This window comes from Drosophila persimilis, unplaced genomic scaffold (genome assembly GCF_003286085.1).
Source record: "Drosophila persimilis strain 14011-0111.01,24,50 unplaced genomic scaffold, DperRS2 tig00000000-arrow-pilon, whole genome shotgun sequence".
Lineage (NCBI taxonomy): Eukaryota > Metazoa > Arthropoda > Insecta > Diptera > Drosophilidae > Drosophila > Drosophila persimilis.
This window is the reverse complement of record NW_020825288.1, coordinates 10490476-10508038: the sequence shown is the minus strand read 5'-3', so window position 1 is coordinate 10508038 and position 17563 is coordinate 10490476. Positions and strand designations below refer to the sequence as shown.

The window sequence follows — 17563 nt, the reverse complement described above, 5'->3', positions numbered from 1 at the left end:
CCGCACTCTACGATTAAGCGTCCAGAGACATGGAAGAGCCGACTGACTCCAACCAGAAATCAAGGGCTATTACTGATGGGCCTCAGTAGCCCATCCGGGCCCAAAAAAAGCAGGCAGATGAGTATGAGGCGTTCAACCAGAAAACTGGTCGCAAACGCAAACGGACATAAAATACACCGTAATATTTCTATTCCCGTGGAGCTTACAATACCAATGAAATATCTGGCCAGAGCAAAGTACGAGAAGGCGATCAAATATCTGCCCAGGAATGCGGAGGAGGAGAACGACGAGGAGGAGGAGGAGGAGGAGGAGGAGGAAGAAGAAGAAGATAAGGAGGATGAGGAGGATGAGGAGGAGGATGAGGAGGATGAGGATATTGACCATTACCTAAAGACTAATACAATAGTATACACCGACCCACCTGTGTGGATGGACACGCGGTACCATTTCCAGCACAACAGCCGACAGCCCCGACTCCGCTTAGAGTCCAATCCATTGCTGGAGTACTACCCCGAAGATAAGAATATAGATGTCGTGTGCAGGGATGCGTCAACAATCATGGGAACGGATATTGTTACGAGCTTTATTAAGCCCTATATCTATCAGAAGTCCTACGGCAAAAGAAACCTTGACAGGAAATGGCGGGACGATTTAACCCGCATTAAACTCCTAGTTTATTGCCACACCGCTGACCAAACTTCTGTCTTTTCATTTCTGGAATGCACCACTAATCGCCACATGGCCTTTGAGTCTGTGATGCCCAAATATCCATACCACCAGGTCCAAGCAGGTCCACAGTAGGCCTGTTTTGTAAATCTGGATCGGAAAACTGGAACTGGAACTGAAACAGAACACCATGGAGTGTTCTGCTGATCTTTGGAGAGGCTGCACCAAATCTCGGCTATCGTCTGTTGTTCAAGGCAAAGAAAGGCGCCTGATTCACCACGTACTATATCCTTTGTAGTCTGTGAAAGTCAAATAAAGTCGATGCCGAATATATGTCTTTCAATTTGCAACACTCTTACTGTCCCTAAGGACTTCCCACTCATTCCTTTCCCATTCGCCAACTGAATGAGCTAAAGCACAAATCTCTATAGAGATTATATAGAGTGTGCAATCCATCCAACTCAATGTTCGATTGTGAAAGTGAAGGAAAGTCGGTAAGACAATTCAATGGCAGCAATGAAACCTCCCTTAGTATGCCCTTCAATTGTATACCCAATTTACTGACAGAATTTAAATATTTGTTGCCATTTGTGTACAATTGAAATCTTCACAGGGAAACTCTTAGTGTTTTAAATTGACAGTGAAATCGGTAAGGGTTGTCCTGAATGTTGAACCATTTGTTTTTTGCCCTGTTCATGGGTTGCCTGATCTGCGTAAGTACCCGTGGATGGTGTTGGAGGGGGGTGGTTCGAATGTATTTCCATTTCCATTCCATAATTTTTGAACGTTACTAAACTTATCTCTTTCCCGAATAAATGCAGATAATCAGAGCCGCACCTACACTGCCAGCGTCCACGGTTCGTGTCCACTTAAAGCCTTCTTCAAGCTTCTTCAAACACCCGCCACGGACAACCACATCCAAGGGACTTGCCATTTCCAAAGTTAATTCCACAACTCATGACTGGTGGTATTTTAGATCGAAAACATTTGATTCCAACAGAAAAGCAAAGGTCCAAGGAATCGGAAATGAAAAGAGGCTGGTGCTGCTGGATCTTCGTCCGACCACAAATTCTCAAAACTTCAGTACCCCATCAGGACGCAAATCAGATATTAATATCGAAAAAGAAAACGAAGACAAAAGGCTGAGTAAAAAGCGTTCCCACGTACGGGTCGTGGTTCCTTTAAGCTCAACCCGTCTGAGCGTTGGCGCTAAGGATCCAAAAACACGGAAAATCGGAGTAACTCCGAATACTTCCATGTTTCCAGCAACCAGAAATCAAGGACTGTTGCTGCTGGATCCGCGTCCGGCCACAAATGCTCAAAACCTCAGTGCGTCATCAATACAAAAATCTCATATTAAAGGCGAGGGCAGACCGCAGACTAAAAATCGTTCCCAAATAAGACGCACGACGTCCTTGACGTCAATCCATCGGAGCGTTGGGGTCGATGATCGAAAGACACGGAAAATCGGAGTGACATCGAACGCTTCCACGGTTCCAGCAACCAGAAATCTAGGACTGATGCTGCTGGATCCTGGTCCGATCACATATTTTCAAAACCTCAGTAGCCCCCCATCCGGATTCAGAAGCCAGGTACAAAAAACCACCCGTGAAATTCCCATGGAGCTTACAATACCGATGAAATATCTGGTGAGTCCGCAGAACGTGTTGATGATGGACGCGGTACTGGAAGATGATCAAATGATACATACCGAAGCACCTGTGTGGAAGGACACGCGTTACCATTTCCAGCACCAAAGCCGACAACCTAGAATACGCCTAGAGTCGAGTCCAATAATGGAGTTCTATCCCGATGATGGGAAGATAAACACCGTGTGCTGGAACAAATCAACCATTAGTGGAACGGATATGGTTATGAACTATATTAAGCCCCATATCTATAAAAAGCCGTACGGCAAGAGGCGCCTTTACCCTGCATTTCGAAAGGCAAATGGCACATCGGGTATGCCATTGTTATTCTGCCACAGTTCGGATTCGGTTCCAGTTCAAATGTTTTTGAAATGTATGATAATGCGCCACATGATGATGGAGTCGTTGGTACCCAAATATCCCTACCACCAGGTCCAACCAGGTCCATAATAGTGCTGCTAAAGCTGAAACTAAACACCATGGAGGGTCCTGCTGCTATTTTTTGATCTGATCATCTGATGATCTTTTGATCTGCATTGATTTTGTTTTATCATAGTATACATTGTTCTTTCATTCCCCAATGGAATTGTGGAATAGTCTCATTTCCAATATAAAAATTCATAGTGTTACATGTGCATATTCGAGTTATTTATTTCTTAAATTTGCTGTGAATAAAACAATTAGGATACTCGAAAATGTACAAGATAAGCGTGATGGTTTTCCTCTGCCTCTGTTGCTTTATTACCGTAAGTCGATCAAAAAAACAGTTTGATAAACCATTCAACCAATCATTCAAATCCTTTTAGACGATTCCCTTGAATCGCCGTCATCTAGTCGGACCGCAAGGCACTTACCCAGTGAATACATCGCACATGATGGAAATAGCTGGTAATCGCAGCAGACTGGTGGTCGACTATGATCTTGGGTTGAGCGACCAGGCAAAAGATTCGATAAGTGCTGGTCGGGGTATCCGACTCTTCCAAATTCCCTCATTTGCCAATGCTCAAACCAAGAGGGAGTATACGGGAGCAATAAACACAACGGGGGACATCACTTCTTCGCATAGATCTACTAAGAACTATGACGAGAAACGAAAGCCTAGAGCAAGGGACGGAGAAGGAGAGGGAGGAGGAGGAGGAGGAGGAGGAGGAGAGGGAGAGGTAGTAGTTAACGAAGCTCAAGAAAAGACAAGAGCAAGAGACGGCGACGGCGACGGAGAAGGTGGAGATGTAGTCCAATCCCAAGAAAAGCCAGTTGACGATGTACTTGCGATGGATCAGGAAGACGACGAGGAGGGATCAGACAAGGATGAAGAAGAAGTGATGGAAAATAAATTGAGTACAGTAAGCAGTGCCAGAAAGGAGTTGAAGGTTACACAATTAGACCCAGACCCAGAATTATTACCAGAACCAGAAGCAGAAGACGAAGAGGATCGAGATGATGACGATGTGGAGGAGATTGAAGATCTGGCGAAAAAATCAGATGCTGCTGAGCAAAATATGGGCTTCAAGGACCTACTCGGACCGAAGACACCAAGAGGCTTTGGCTTTCTTAACAAACAAGGGGACAGCGGATTTAGAGAAGCCATATCCTATGCCGGCAGTTGGAAGGACACGCGCAGGGAGGAGTGGAGAAGTGCGCTCGCTCGTGCCGGCGTTATGTCCAATCCCCTCGAGGACTACTATCCATCAAACACGAAAAATATCAGCACGGTGTGCAAAGATAGATCGTCGATAATGAATTTTCCAAGAGTCGTTAAGTGGCTGCACAAGGTTCTCACAAACATCACATACACCCAGCGGCCAATCTTCGTCGAGCTTAGGCGGGAGCTGTTCAAATTCGGCAAATCGGAGTTGTGCCACAAAACTACAATGGTTAAATGGAAGGATTATCAATACTGCGCCCTCATGCGCAATCAGCGGATGGAGTACATGATTCCACATTATCCGCTGCACCAAATCGGCTATCGTCTGTTGTTCAAGGCAAAGAAAGGCGCCTGATTCGCCAGTTACTATCTCCTTTGTAGTCTGTCGAAATCAAAAAAAAAATGGATGCGGAATATCTGTTTTGTGACAACACTCGACAACAACACTTTATCGAAGGACTTTCCACTCACTCCTTCTGAAGTGGGTTTCACAGCTTTCATACTGATATTTATATCGGGGTATCTTTCCCGTAGCCCTTAACTGTCAGCACAAACTGAGGAGCCTGGGCATATTATTCCAAAGGCTAAAAACAAAATACAGACACAGCACAAAAAATACATGAACGATGAAAGTAAATTATCTAGTGTATGTTGCCATTGGGTGCTTGATCGTAAGTACCATCCCACAGAGTATTCGATGCCATAAACACGGTGCAATAATGTCCTACAGATGATGCCTTTTATGGGGGATACCATGCCAATGATAGCCAATGAAGGTGTCACGAAACTGAGCGAAGAAACTGATGCCTCCTCCGCCAGACAGCCTCATAGCGAGCAGCTGCTAATGAAGGGTATCACTGAAGCTGAATATCTGGATCGGCAGGACATGCAGATGGCGGCAGATAACTCTGATCTGGGCCTTCGCATGTTTCCCATAGTATATCGAAGCGAGCCGCCTCCTCGTGAAGCACCTCGCAGCACTGGACCACCCCAGTTGGAAAATAAGTGGACTAGACGGTCTAGTGTCGATCCCCTCCTCAACTTCTGGGCCAAGGCCGAGGATAAAGTAACTAAAGGAACTACTAAGTTACTACCAAGAAAATATGACGAAGTGGAGGCTGAAGCTGGCAAAGAAAGTGATGGTGCTGGTGCTAGTGCTGGTTCTGGTACCGGTGCTGGTGCTGTCGATCAGAGAGCTGGTACAGAGATGACCATATCCGTGCCGCGATACGTGACTGATCATATGGGTAAATGGGTATTCAATCCGTGGGGCGTCACTTTCGGGGATGTTTGGGAAGATACTCGTTTCCAGTTTGATGGCAAACATTCTGTGCCGTGGATCCTGGTAGATAATGGCGATGCTGGCGCGTATCGGATGGAAAAGCTTCATGGATCAGTGTGCCAGGGCAAGTCGACCATTTACAACGTTCCCAAAATATACAAATGGTTTCCACGTTATATTGATACGAAAAAACGCAATCACCGGAACATCCTAGTTAATCTGAGAAAGGAGATCTACAAAAATGGCAGATCCGAGAACTGCCACACCGCGGACTTAGACGATTGGTACGCGTACATGTACTGCTCTCTATTGCGAAATATGCGGATGGACTATTTGGTACCCAATTATCCTCTCCACCGTTGGTATAACACCGACTAATACCACCCATACCATCTATCCGATATTCCCATTACCATTCTAGTGTTGTGAATGAAATAAAACTGAAAATATTTGTTTTGTGTATAATATTGATGCGTTTTTATACCTGATACTGAAAGATTATAGGGGTATACTAGGTTTGTGGAGCAATTGGATGTATGTAACACTCAGAAGAAAGATATATTCTTGATCAGTCGATACAGCTCCCATATACTCTCCTTCGAGCAGAGTGTGCCCTCTGACGAGCCGCGGCCCGTGCAGCGCCTCACAACTCTCCCGCTCGTTCACCATAGATTTCTACACGTAGAAATGCGAAGGGAAGGACCTGCTCATTCCGAAGATGTCAAGAGACCATGGATTTCTTAAAAACAAGAAGGCATATCCTATGCCGGCAGTGGGAATGGCGCAGGAAGGAATGGTGAAGTGCTCTCGCTCGTTCCGGCATTATGTCCAATCCCCTCGAGGGATTGAATGAATCGATGGTTTGCACGGTGTGCAAAGATAAATCGTCGATAGTGAATTTTCCATAAGTCAATAAGTGGCTGCACAAGGTTCTCACGAACATCTCATATCTCTAGCGGCATATTTCGCCGAGCTTAGACGGGAGCTTTACAAACTCGGCAAATCGGAGATGTTCCACCTGACTGATATGGTTAATGTATGATATGATATGTATATTGGGGTATTTTTCCCGTAGCCCTTGACAGTCGTCAACCGAATCTCTATATCTATAGACATTTCGAGGAGAAACTGAGGAGCATGGGCATATTGTTCCATCTGTACTGCTAATATTTGTAGTATCATTTAGTCGTCTCAAAGGCTAAAAACAAAATACAGACAACACAAAAAATACATGAACGATGAAAGTAAATTATCTAGTGTATGTTGCCATTGGGTGCTTGATCGTAAGTACCATCCCACAGAGTATTCGATGCCATAAACACGGTGCAATAATGTCCTACAGATGATGCCTTTTATGGGGGATACCATGCCAATGATTGCCAATGAAGGTGTCACGAAGCTGGGCGAAGAAACTGGTGTCTCCTCCGCCAGACAGCCTCATAGCGAGCAGCTGCTAATGAAGGGTATCACTGAAGCTGAATATCTGGATCGGCAGGACATGCAGATGGCGGCTGGTTACTCTGCTTATGGCAGACAGAAAAAGGCGCAGGATATGCAGAGTGACGCCAGAAAGGAAAAGAACCAGGATTTGCAAAGTTATGGCGGACTGGAACAGGAGCAGGATATGCAGATGGCGGCTGATAACTCCGGTCTGGGCCTTCGCATGTTTCCCAAAGTATATCGAAGCGATCCGCCACCTCGTAAAGGACATCGCAGCACTGGACCACCCCAGTTGGAAAATAAGTGGACTAGACGGATTAGTGTCCATCCTCTCCGCACCAAGGGTCTCCTCAACTTCTGGGCCAAGGCCAAGGATAAAGCAACTAAAGGAACTACTAAGTTACTACCAAGAAAATATGACGAAGTGGAGGCTGAAGATGGTAATGAAAGTGATAGTGCTGGTGCTGATTCTGGTGCTGATTCTGGTGCTGGTGCTATCGAACAGAGAGCTGGTACAGAGATGACCATATCCGTGCCGCGATACGTGACTGATCATATGGGTAATTGGGTATTCAATCCGTGGGGCGTCACCTTCGGCGATGTTTGGGAAGATACTCGTTTCCAGTTTGAAGGCAGAAATTGGTTGCCATGGGTCCAGATAGATTTACCCGAACGTGGCGAGTATCGGATGGAAAAGCTTCATGGATCAGTGTGCCAGGGCAAGTCGACCGTTTACAACCGTCCCAGAATATACAAATGGTTTCCACGGTATATTGATACGAAAAAACGCAATCACCGGAACATCCTACTTAATCTGAGATCGGAGATCTACAAAGATGGCAGATCCGAGAACTGCCACACCGCGGACTTAGACGATTGGTACGCGTACATGCACTGCTCTCTATTGCGAAATATGCGGATGGACTATTTGGTACCCAATTATCCTCTCCACCGTTGGTATAACACCGAGTAATACCACCCATACCATCCGTCCGTTATTCCCATTCCCAGTGTAGTGTGAATGAAATAAATCTGAAAATATTTGTTTTGGTTACTCAAAGATTATACGGGTATACTAGGCGTGTGGAGCAATTGAATGTATGTAACACTCAGAAGAAAGATATATAGTTGATATATGTAGCTCCCACACACTCTTCTTCGAGCAGAGTGAGTCACTCTGGCGTGTGACTGAGGAGCTCGTTCACCATAGATTTCCACGATAAATTAGTTGATTAGTTGAAGTATTGATAATTTAGAACAAGAACAACAAAATTGTATTTATCCCAAAACAAAAAAAAAGGAAAAATCCCAAGGTGCACAGCAGATGAAACAGAAAGAATTATTTGACTTGAGCAAAAACGTCAGTTTTGGCGGTTGAAATGGATTCGATAGATACAATAATACTACAATCGATAGACCTTTGCATTAAATTTCGAAAACATTTTGTGATCTTGAAACATTTGGAACACATTTATACAAACAATTGGGAAGCATCTCCTGAGAGGCACATGATGAAAAATTATCTTGTTTTTGGCATCACCTGTCTAATCAGCGTGAGTTCGGGAGTGGACTTTTATCGTTTTTTTATTCTTTATATTATCCGAAACTCCACTTCTCTTCTCTTCGGTGCGGTGTGGTGTGGTGTGGTGTACACTGTACAGGCATCATCGTTTTCCTTCGTGGTGGAGGCGGCCACAATTGGTCGAAATGGTCGTCCACGTCTTACCCTATCGATGACTGCGCAGTCTAGGAGTGCCATCCAATCGATGCGTGAGTTCGCCCTATATATGGGTCCCAAAGGATTGCAGCCCACACCCGAGGAGTCCTCACGCCAGCGTATGCTGGATTTTGAGCTTATTCCCCCAGCACAACGCCAAATGTTGGCGGATGACGAAAGCTTGCCCTATGAATTGAGAAGTCAATTACCGGAGTTCCAAGCGAAACAGAATGCTGGCAATCCACGCGGCATCAAGTGCAGGAGAAGGGCTGACTTACAACAAGAAAGGGATGTAGAAGGGAATAAGAAGGATGCTGCAGGATCTGGCAGCTCTGATACAGAGTTTGCTGAGTGTAATGTCTCTGATGAAGATTCTAACGACACTTCAGGAGCGGACGATCCATTGATTGCGATTCAATTTGTATTTTCTATGATATCGTTCGCCCCACTAGTCCCACTAGTACTATTGTAATTACTATAAATTCGTTTCGAGTAATTTTGTAATTCAGGGGCTACTGGTGTTTTCTGTGCAGACGAAAAGTGGCACGTCGCTCACCTTCGTTTCGGGCCGCAAGAACGAAAGAAGTTCAGCTCTCAAGTGCTGCTGTTGCATTTCTGCTGCCACCGTTCATTTGCTGTTGCATTTCGCGAAACTGTCACAACCGATGACCCAATTGTGTACTTGGGATTGGGTTGGGGTATCCACATTACAGACACACTCGTGTACTGGTAGAGGGTCTTAGTTTACTGAGTTAGCAAGAAGTGCTGTGCAGTGCCGTGCCATGCCGTGCCGTGCCGTGCCGCCTGAAATGTAGCAACAGCAGCGCTTCCATACACATACATACGAGCGCAGCGATTTTTCATAAATAATTGGAGCAGCTTGCCAGCGTTGCTCACGCTTTTTGGGCAAGGTAACAGCAGCATTTGGCCAAGGTAAGAACAGCCCTCATAAACATACAAACAAAGCAGCAAAAATTTGGAAAAATTTGGAAAAATTCGGAAAAGAAAATCTTTCACAGAGACAGGCCTTATCTGAGTGGGGGAGGACAGAGTGAGTCCTGTTGTCGCTGCTGATAAGGAAAAATCAATAGCCGATAAGCGTCCTGGTTATCACAGGAGGACAGGATTGGTTATCTTTATCTTTGCGTATCTGCGTATCTGCGCAGGGGTGGCAACAATCTTAATTATAACATTTAAATATGTATATCCTGCCCTGGATATCGCTCTTTGACATTCCCTCTGATAATAAAATCAATAACTTTGCATCGAAGGATCGAAGGAAATCGTCCACTATCGTCCCCGCTGCATTATCAGCGCATTCTTTGGGAGGGGGCGTTGACCATGCGGCTCTTCCGTTTGTTATCAGCAGCAAATGGTTATTTATTTACCCACCGAGCAACAACAACAACAACAACAACAACAACAAAGTCTGGGACATTGTCCGACAATGACTTCAGAATCCTCCTGGAATGGGCGGAAGACCGCAGCGGCGGCTTATCACCATCGACCCGACGACGGACGCAGAATGGGGCAGGGCGTAAATAATACACTGCAAAGGCAGAGGCAGGGAGGTAGTCTCCTAGTTTTTCCTAGCCCTGTGGAAAAGCGGGAGAAAAACGTGCGATAGGCCAAGGGGCAAATAGGAGAAAGAGAACACCAAGAAAAAGAGCTGGAAAAAAGCAGAACAGAAAAGAAAAGCAAAACCTTTGGCGCTGGCAAAGTGCATTCGCCTCGGAAGGGAAGTCACTGCCAGGAGGAGTCGCTCGTCGGTCGTCGGTCGCCTCTTGGCCTCTTCACTCGTACAGTGGGATAGTCGTATCATACAGTGGGATAGTACCATGGAGTGCCATGGAGTGCTCAAGTGATAAAGAGAGAGAGAGAGAGAGAGAGGCCGCGTAGAATCCATTAGCAGTCGCATGGAGCTCCCTGCGGGCAGGGGGAGGGCCAGCAGCAGCAGCAAAAAAGAAAGAAAAAAAAAAAAACGAGCATGTGAATGAAAATGGAAATGGAAATGGGTGCATGTGGAGCTGCAGCCAAGTGGCTGCATCCCGGACTCTCTTTTTTTTCTCCCACTCTTTCTGCGTAAGAAATACAAAGGGTTCAATGCACGATTTCTCTCTCCTCCTTCTGCCTCTGCCCCTGCCCCTGCCACTGCCTCTGCTACTGCCTCCTCGTCTGCCGCTGCTTCGTGTCTTGTGTGAGTCTTTGAGTCGTTGCCATGGGAAAATCGCCGCAGGGAAATCCGCTTGGGGCGCATGGGCAAAGCGACTCTCAGCAGGATCAACCCTCGCCTTCATACAGCTATTCCCCTAATTACATTTAATTAAAAATTCAGAATAAAAAGCTGATTCTGCTGGTACTCTGCGCCAAAAGGATCGCCCCCGATGGCCCGGCTGCCTGATAGCCTTAATTGAGGTCGAAAAGCGAATTCAATTTATAATTTTCTTTCAATCGAAACAAACACGCGTCAGGCTGCAAGTCGCATCATCAATGGGAATTATGCAGGATCGTGTATGCATAATACATTCGAATGGGGGCAGGATCGATACGAGAACGACTATGTCTGGGAACGAATGATGGAAGAGAGAGAAGTCTCAGCTTAATTTCCCTTGACTTTCCGCTACTTGGTTGCACATAACTATCCACAAGATCGTTCCACCTTATTAGATTATATTTCTAATTAGAAATAGCAATCGATTTGAGCGTATCCTCGGGCATAGTTCATTGAACGTTGGGCTGGAAAAGTCCCAATGGTAAACCCAGAGAAATATCAAAACCCAAACAAAGGCAAACCAAACAATAAGCGCAGGCAAATGAAGATAAAAAGAGGCATACAGATGCAGGATAAGAAAAGTCAGTGAGAACAATCGAAAGACAGAAGGTAAATGAATAGAAAAGCCGGGGACAATAAAGGACTGATGAAGTCAGCAAAGACTGAGGACTGAGGACTGAGGACGCTTGCCGATCACGTGGACTTGAGACAAAAGGATCCCGAGATTCCCGAAATCCTCGTAGATGTGCGTGCTGCGATACGCGTGTGTTCCCCGAACAGCAACAGCAGCAACAGCAACAACAGCAGGACACGCCCACGCACAAGTAATACGATCCCCTAACGATCCTCTACAATCCTATCCTCCTACGAGTCTTTACGAGTTGGTGTTGCTTCTTGGTGTTGAGTAATTTGTGGGCTGCCCGGCGATAAAAATCTGTTAATCGATGGACAAACATAAACAGCGAGGCAAGGAGTCCCAGGAGCGCGGCAGGGGTTGACTTAACCCCTAGAGCGTGACAAGGGTGCGGTGGGCGGGGTGTGCTCCGATCGGTAGCAGCCTCCTTCTGGGCGAATGCTGGCGGTGGTCTATTTCCGTCTTTATGTGGGTCCACGCTTCTTCTCGGGGGTTGCAACGTTGCCTCATTTGGGGGTAAGTTAAGGCTATTTCCGTACTCTTGCCAGTCAATGTGTGGGTTTGTCAATCTTCATTACGATTCACAATTCGAAATGAAATACCCGCAGATCGGTAGAAGTTCCTTGGTGGGACAGGACTTTAATTGATCTGGACGGAGGACGGGACGGGTCGGGGGACCCTAAATCTCCATAGAAAATCAATTAATTTGCCATCGAACACATCGAAAAGTCGTCACTCACCTAAAAATATCCACAGAGAGATCTCGATCTCGATAAATTGGGAAATTCCTTCTCCAATTTGGTTTATTTTTATGTAAATCAATCAACCCAAGGAGAGATCCAGTCCGAAAGGCATGAACATTTTAGCTTGAACGGAATTCTCATTAGAGGCAAATTCCTGTTCCTTTGTCTATCCCACAAATTGCCGATAGATACAAACACACACACAGACACAGACACAGACACAGACACAGACATACATATTTGTATCTATTTTTACTGGGGGGAAAATGCCAGAGAGAGAGAGAGCGACCGAGGATTGCCGCCGTCATCGTCATCGTCGCCTCCTCGACGTTGTCATAGCGTACGCAATTTCCTTCCTGCTTCTGCGGACGTGGATGCGGTGCAGCAAATAGCTGTAATAATAAAACCGACGATTTCTTCCAGCCACAGCCTCAGTCTCAGTCTTGGTCCCGGTCTCCAGTCCCAGGTCTCAGGTCCCAGGTCCCAGGTCCCAGTCCCTGTTTCTGTCTCTGTTTGTGCCGCTGCCGCCGCCTGTTTATGGCCGAAGCCTCTCTGGCCTGGCTGTAGGATGCGACAAGAAAAGCAGGAAAAACTCCTTGGCCGCGGCCACACACAAGCACACACTCACACACTCACACACTGTATCCACAGATACAGGCTGACAGTCGTTGTCCTATCCCACAGCACAGATCGTTGTTGCATCTGTGTGTGTGAGCCTGTGCCTGTGCCTCCTATGTCTGTGCCTGTTGCCTGCGCCTCTGCCTGGATGCCGATGGGATGGGGATCTCTCAGTTCAATGAACTGCCGTCACCTCTTGGGGCAGCAGCGCCTTGCCTATGCCTTGGCCTACGCCTATGCCAGCGTCGACAGCGACAGCGACAGCGACTGAGAGTGTGGCAATCCTTTTACTTTGGATCTCTCGCATTGCACCCTTCACTTGATCTTTACTCTCTCTCTCTCTGTCTCCTCTATGGATTCGGAATGCTGTTGAATGCCTCGCAGGAGTCCACGCTCTCAAGGGTTTCAATTCCAATTCCGTTTCAGATCTTCGCTTTGGCTGGGGCTGGGGGCTTTGGGTTTCACTCTTCTTCGAGTGGGGATATGTAAACATCGTCGTCATCATAATCGCAGTCGTTGCCTGTGTGCCTGTGCCCTGGGCCTGTGCCCTGGGCCTGTGCCCTGGGTCTCTCTCCAAGGCTGTGCCTGTGCTGCTGGTGGTGCTACCGCTTGGATTTGAGGGATGGGGACATTTGGTAGAGTCTGGGGTGTGGGGGGGACGCGTATCCCTTTCCCTGGCTGCTCTTTTTTCCGTTTCGTTGGAATGCGCTGCTTGTTTACTCAAATGTATATTTGATCTTCTTCTGGGGTAATTTTTCCTCTATCCCTCCACTCTGTTGTTGGTGTTTCTGTGTTTCTCGAGATTGAGATTCAGAACTGGAGTGCACTTGTGTTTATCTGAAAAGGATTTTCAAGGAATCACCCCGCACAGCAGATTATGTACTATATATACTATATATGTATGTATTTTTCGCTGATACCATGATATTTCTGTGTGTGTGGGGGGGATCGTCGTGATGGCATCTACAAATACAGATGTATATTGTGTATTTCTCTGTACAGTTGAGTTTGATTTAATCAACAAATGATCTGGCATGATCTGGTCAAGGCGTAGGCGTAGTGAAATCAGGGGATCGGTAGAGGTTGATGATTGAAGCGAAAGAAGCCCCAAAGACTGATGTATTCAAATGAGTATCCACTCAAGACAGGATCAACTGAGGAATTGATACATTTAAAAAAAAAACCATCCATACGATACACATCTCTATTCTGCAAACTTTAAGCCTTTCCAACGCCTCGTTTCCAAAAGGTACAGTCACCACCGGCAAAGCAAACCGCTCACAAGGATCGTGCAGGGTCCACACCATCACAGACAAAGGGCCAACAAGAGAGGTTCACAAATATCAGGCAAACAAATCACCGAACCAACAGGCCAGGCCGCCTGCGGATGGGAGTTGGGGGCATGAACGGGGACCGGGACCAGGCACCGGGTACCGGGTACCGGGTACCGGGACCTTCATATCCTCCATGCACGTACGATCGCTGGGCGATTGCCGATTATTCATGATTTTATGGACTGGGTAGAAGGACATTAAAATTGCTTTTACGCCAACTCATCGAGGCCCAGAGGATCAAACTGGTTATGTGCTTTGTATGCCACTCACAATCATTCGGGAGTCGGAGAGTCGGAGAGTCGAAGAGTCAGAGTCACAATCCAGCAGCCAGTCCTCTTTCCCCAGTCCACACAGTCCCACAGTCCCACAGTCCTCTGGGCAGGCCGCTCCTTTTCGACTTTCGACTTGGAGGAATCTGGAGAAACCAGTTTTGCTGTGGTACTGTAGCCGCGCCGTGCCGCACCGCACCGCACCGCACTCTTCTACCTGTTGGTCGGATCGGTTCGGATCGGATCCCACTAAAAAAGGGATACTTGTGGGCAAACAAAGAACAAAGGAATACTCTCCTCGTATCGCATGTTTATCCAAGTGTACGACGAGACGATTATTTGCCTTTTGACGCAATCCTTTCGTCCTCGCCACCATCGCTTCTTGACTGGGCTTCCATTTTTCTCATCATTTTCTGTAGCCTTTCCATTCCACTCCTTTGGTTTGTTTTGTGTGTTTCGTTTTGTGTTTATTTTGGACCTCTGCGTACAGTTTCGAAAGTTATCCAGGGATTGGGCCATGAAATTGGAGCAAGGAAAGGTGCAGAATGTTGGGGCACGACTCTGGCTCTGGCAGATATCAATCCAATGCTGCCCTTGTCCTGATATGGATCCCCGTATCTGTGGCATGTTACAAAAAGGATGGTCGAAAACGCTACCCCCACCCGCCCCGAAGAGAGACTTTAATTTCGCGATCTGCATGTGGAGTACAATGCCTTTTGCGTAATGCAGGAATTTGTCAACATACGACGCCGTATCTGCCGTGATGTGCATATGAATGAGACATTTTCTCTTCATAATTCACATAAAAAGTTCCTCGCGTTTTTTGCTGTCACTCTGTCGCTGAAGAGTGGGCCTGGATATGGAGTACGGGGTACGGGTATGGGTATGTGTATGGGACTTGGTCTCGGTCGCGGTCCATTCTTGGCCCTGGCCCTCTCCACCCCTCATGGAGCACATGGAGAAAGGCACTCTGCAGAGTGAACTCTTTTTTTTTTCATTTTCTTATTGTTCCTTTTGTTGTTCGCGGGTATTGTTACGGGAAAACTGTGTGCGCATGCGCAAATGCGATCCCAAAGAAGAGCAAAAGAGTAGAAGGAAGGAGTGCAAGAAAATTCAACCCAACCACACACACAGTGTGGCAGGAAAAACAGAGCAAAAGGCCGCACAGAAAATGTAGGAAAATATTGTGTGAAAATTGTGTCTGTCTGTCTGTCTGTCTGGGCGGATAGAAACAAGTTGAATGCCCCACTCACTCATGGTAGGGTAGAAGAGGAGGTGACGCTCGAGTAATGAAGGGTTTCTCCTTCTCTCCTCTCCGTCTCTCTCTCTCTTTGTCACTGTGGCTCCCTCTCTCTCTCTATCTTTTTCTCTCTCTCTCTGCCTTTGGTTTTGGGCAAGTGGGGAGGGAGCTTCACCTGCTGGCAGGCTGGGGTTCAGTCGGGGCAGGCCGAGTTCTCAGGACTGCCGCCTGGGAAAGCACTTTAAATGGTTATTCATGCCCGGCTTAGCTTTTCTTTTTCTCAAAGGAAATTGTCTTTGGCTCTTGATCTGTCCATTGCGGTTTGGCATGGTTGCTTTTGGCCTGGCTCTGACTCTGACTTTGGCTGCAGGAAGCTGAAACGAAGCTAAACTGAGACTGAGACTGAGATCTAGGCAACCACAATCATGGGGCTCCGCTGCTCCCCGTATACGTAATTCGTTAGACCAAGAAGGAACTCCGCACACAAACCACATTCACAATCCAACTATCGGCTTGGACCAGGCAATGTCAGGCATCTGCTGTTTGTTGCACTGTTGCTGTTGCAAATTGCTGAAGGAAACGCACGAGTGCCGCAGGAGAGAGCTGCCGCTTGCAACAAGAGCAACTAACACAACTACTGCTCTCTTTTGGTTCATTCAACTCCAGAGGCACTAGACACGAGACACGAGACACGAGTCGCTTCCAGCTGGGGATACATAGAGGCATAGATGGATGAATGGACGTATAGATGGATGGATGGTTCTCTCTAGCTGCTTGGCTGACTGCAGTTGGCAGAGCAGCCAAGCTGTTGCTGTTGATGTTGCCACATCCAACTGGGAGGTATGACCACACCACACCACACCACACCACACCACACCACACCACATGCCACACGAGAACCAGAGAGGATGCCCAGGTTGGATGTGCGACTGGCCCCTGGTTTGGCCCGGCCCAGCCCAACCCAGTCCCCGGCGTGGCTGGGGCTACTACTCAAATTGCCAAAGCCAAAAGCATGTTTTACAAATGGATTTCATGTTCAGTGCGTTATGTTTCTTGGAAAGGATTTCTTTGGCCATTTCTTGTCATGGCCATGTCTGGTTCGGGACTGGGGACTGCGACTGAGACTGAGACTGCTACTGCTACTGCCACTGCGACTGGGGCCTGTCCCGTCGATCGTCGTCTTGGCTGGCTGGTTATGAAAATAACTGAAAATGAAATGCGACAAAAGTCGTAAACATGAAGCATTCAAATGCTCCCCAAATGCCAAGTCGTTGACATGCAGATTAAATAAGCTTTTCTCCAGAGAGATAGAGAGAGAGAGAGGGATTACGGATTCTTGGGAACACATACACACACACAGTCACTCACAGTCACACACATTTTTCAGATCCTTTCAACTGCAACTGCAATCTCCACCTTGGTGGTCACACTCTCGTCTCGTTGCAATCTCTACCATATCCAGGTCAAATGCATGTCAAAGTCATTAAAAACCGAATGAAGAACAGCAGAAGCCGTGTACAATATCTCGACTCCTGGATCTTTGTTTCGGAGAACACCAGGAGTGCGTAATAAAATGCAATCAAAAATGACAACAAAAATCATTTCATTTTACTACCTTTCCCACAAACAAAATCGTTCACAAAATGTTTTATGTATCAGGAAACTCTGCAAAGGGTTAATGGACAAAGAGACCCGACCCTTTTTGGGGGTTTCGGAGGAAAATGTTTCCAGACCCGATAACGCGATAACATACAACACGTACAACACATTTCGAAAGGAAGAGCACAGCCCACCCCCCAGGAAGGGCATTCTACTCGATTCATTGATCTGCGAAACTGAGTGCAATGGAAGCTGTAACTTGTAACTTTAGTTATGGGAAGGAGGTTACTCTTTCGAGAGATGGTGTGCTACGCAAATACGATCTTAAAGATGCATCTGAAGGATATGTAGAATATTTTTAAATAATCCTTAGAATATGATGCAAGTAAATCCTAGAATAAAGCACAGATCCATATGAGCACAGCAAGATGTATGTAGATGCGGCCTAAGAAAGG

At 46.7% G+C, this 17563-nt stretch overlaps 3 protein-coding genes across 3 annotated transcripts; all 3 read left to right on the top strand.

The window, feature by feature from the left end:
* The first annotated feature begins 1318 nt into the window (after window positions 1-1318).
* LOC113564946 lies at window positions 1319-2952 on the top strand. The gene is made up of 2 exons (XM_026984558.1): window positions 1319-1379; window positions 1488-2952. The coding sequence occupies exons 1-2, from the start codon at window positions 1332-1334 to the stop codon at window positions 2763-2765; spliced, it is 1326 nt and encodes a 441-aa protein (XP_026840359.1). The 5' UTR covers window positions 1319-1331; the 3' UTR covers window positions 2766-2952.
* Window positions 2953-4563: 1611 nt separating this feature from the next.
* LOC6588069 lies at window positions 4564-7655 on the top strand. Its single transcript, XM_026984496.1, has 3 exons — window positions 4564-4631; window positions 4691-5159; window positions 7195-7655. Exons 1-3 carry the CDS (start codon window positions 4587-4589, stop codon window positions 7653-7655), a joined length of 975 nt encoding a protein of 324 aa, XP_026840297.1. The 5' UTR covers window positions 4564-4586.
* Window positions 7656-8191: 536 nt separating this feature from the next.
* On the top strand, window positions 8192-8903 carry LOC113567432. The gene is made up of 2 exons (XM_026995245.1): window positions 8192-8235; window positions 8344-8903. The coding sequence occupies exons 1-2, from the start codon at window positions 8194-8196 to the stop codon at window positions 8869-8871; spliced, it is 570 nt and encodes a 189-aa protein (XP_026851046.1). The 5' UTR covers window positions 8192-8193; the 3' UTR covers window positions 8872-8903.
* Window positions 8904-17563: the final 8660 nt, after the last annotated feature.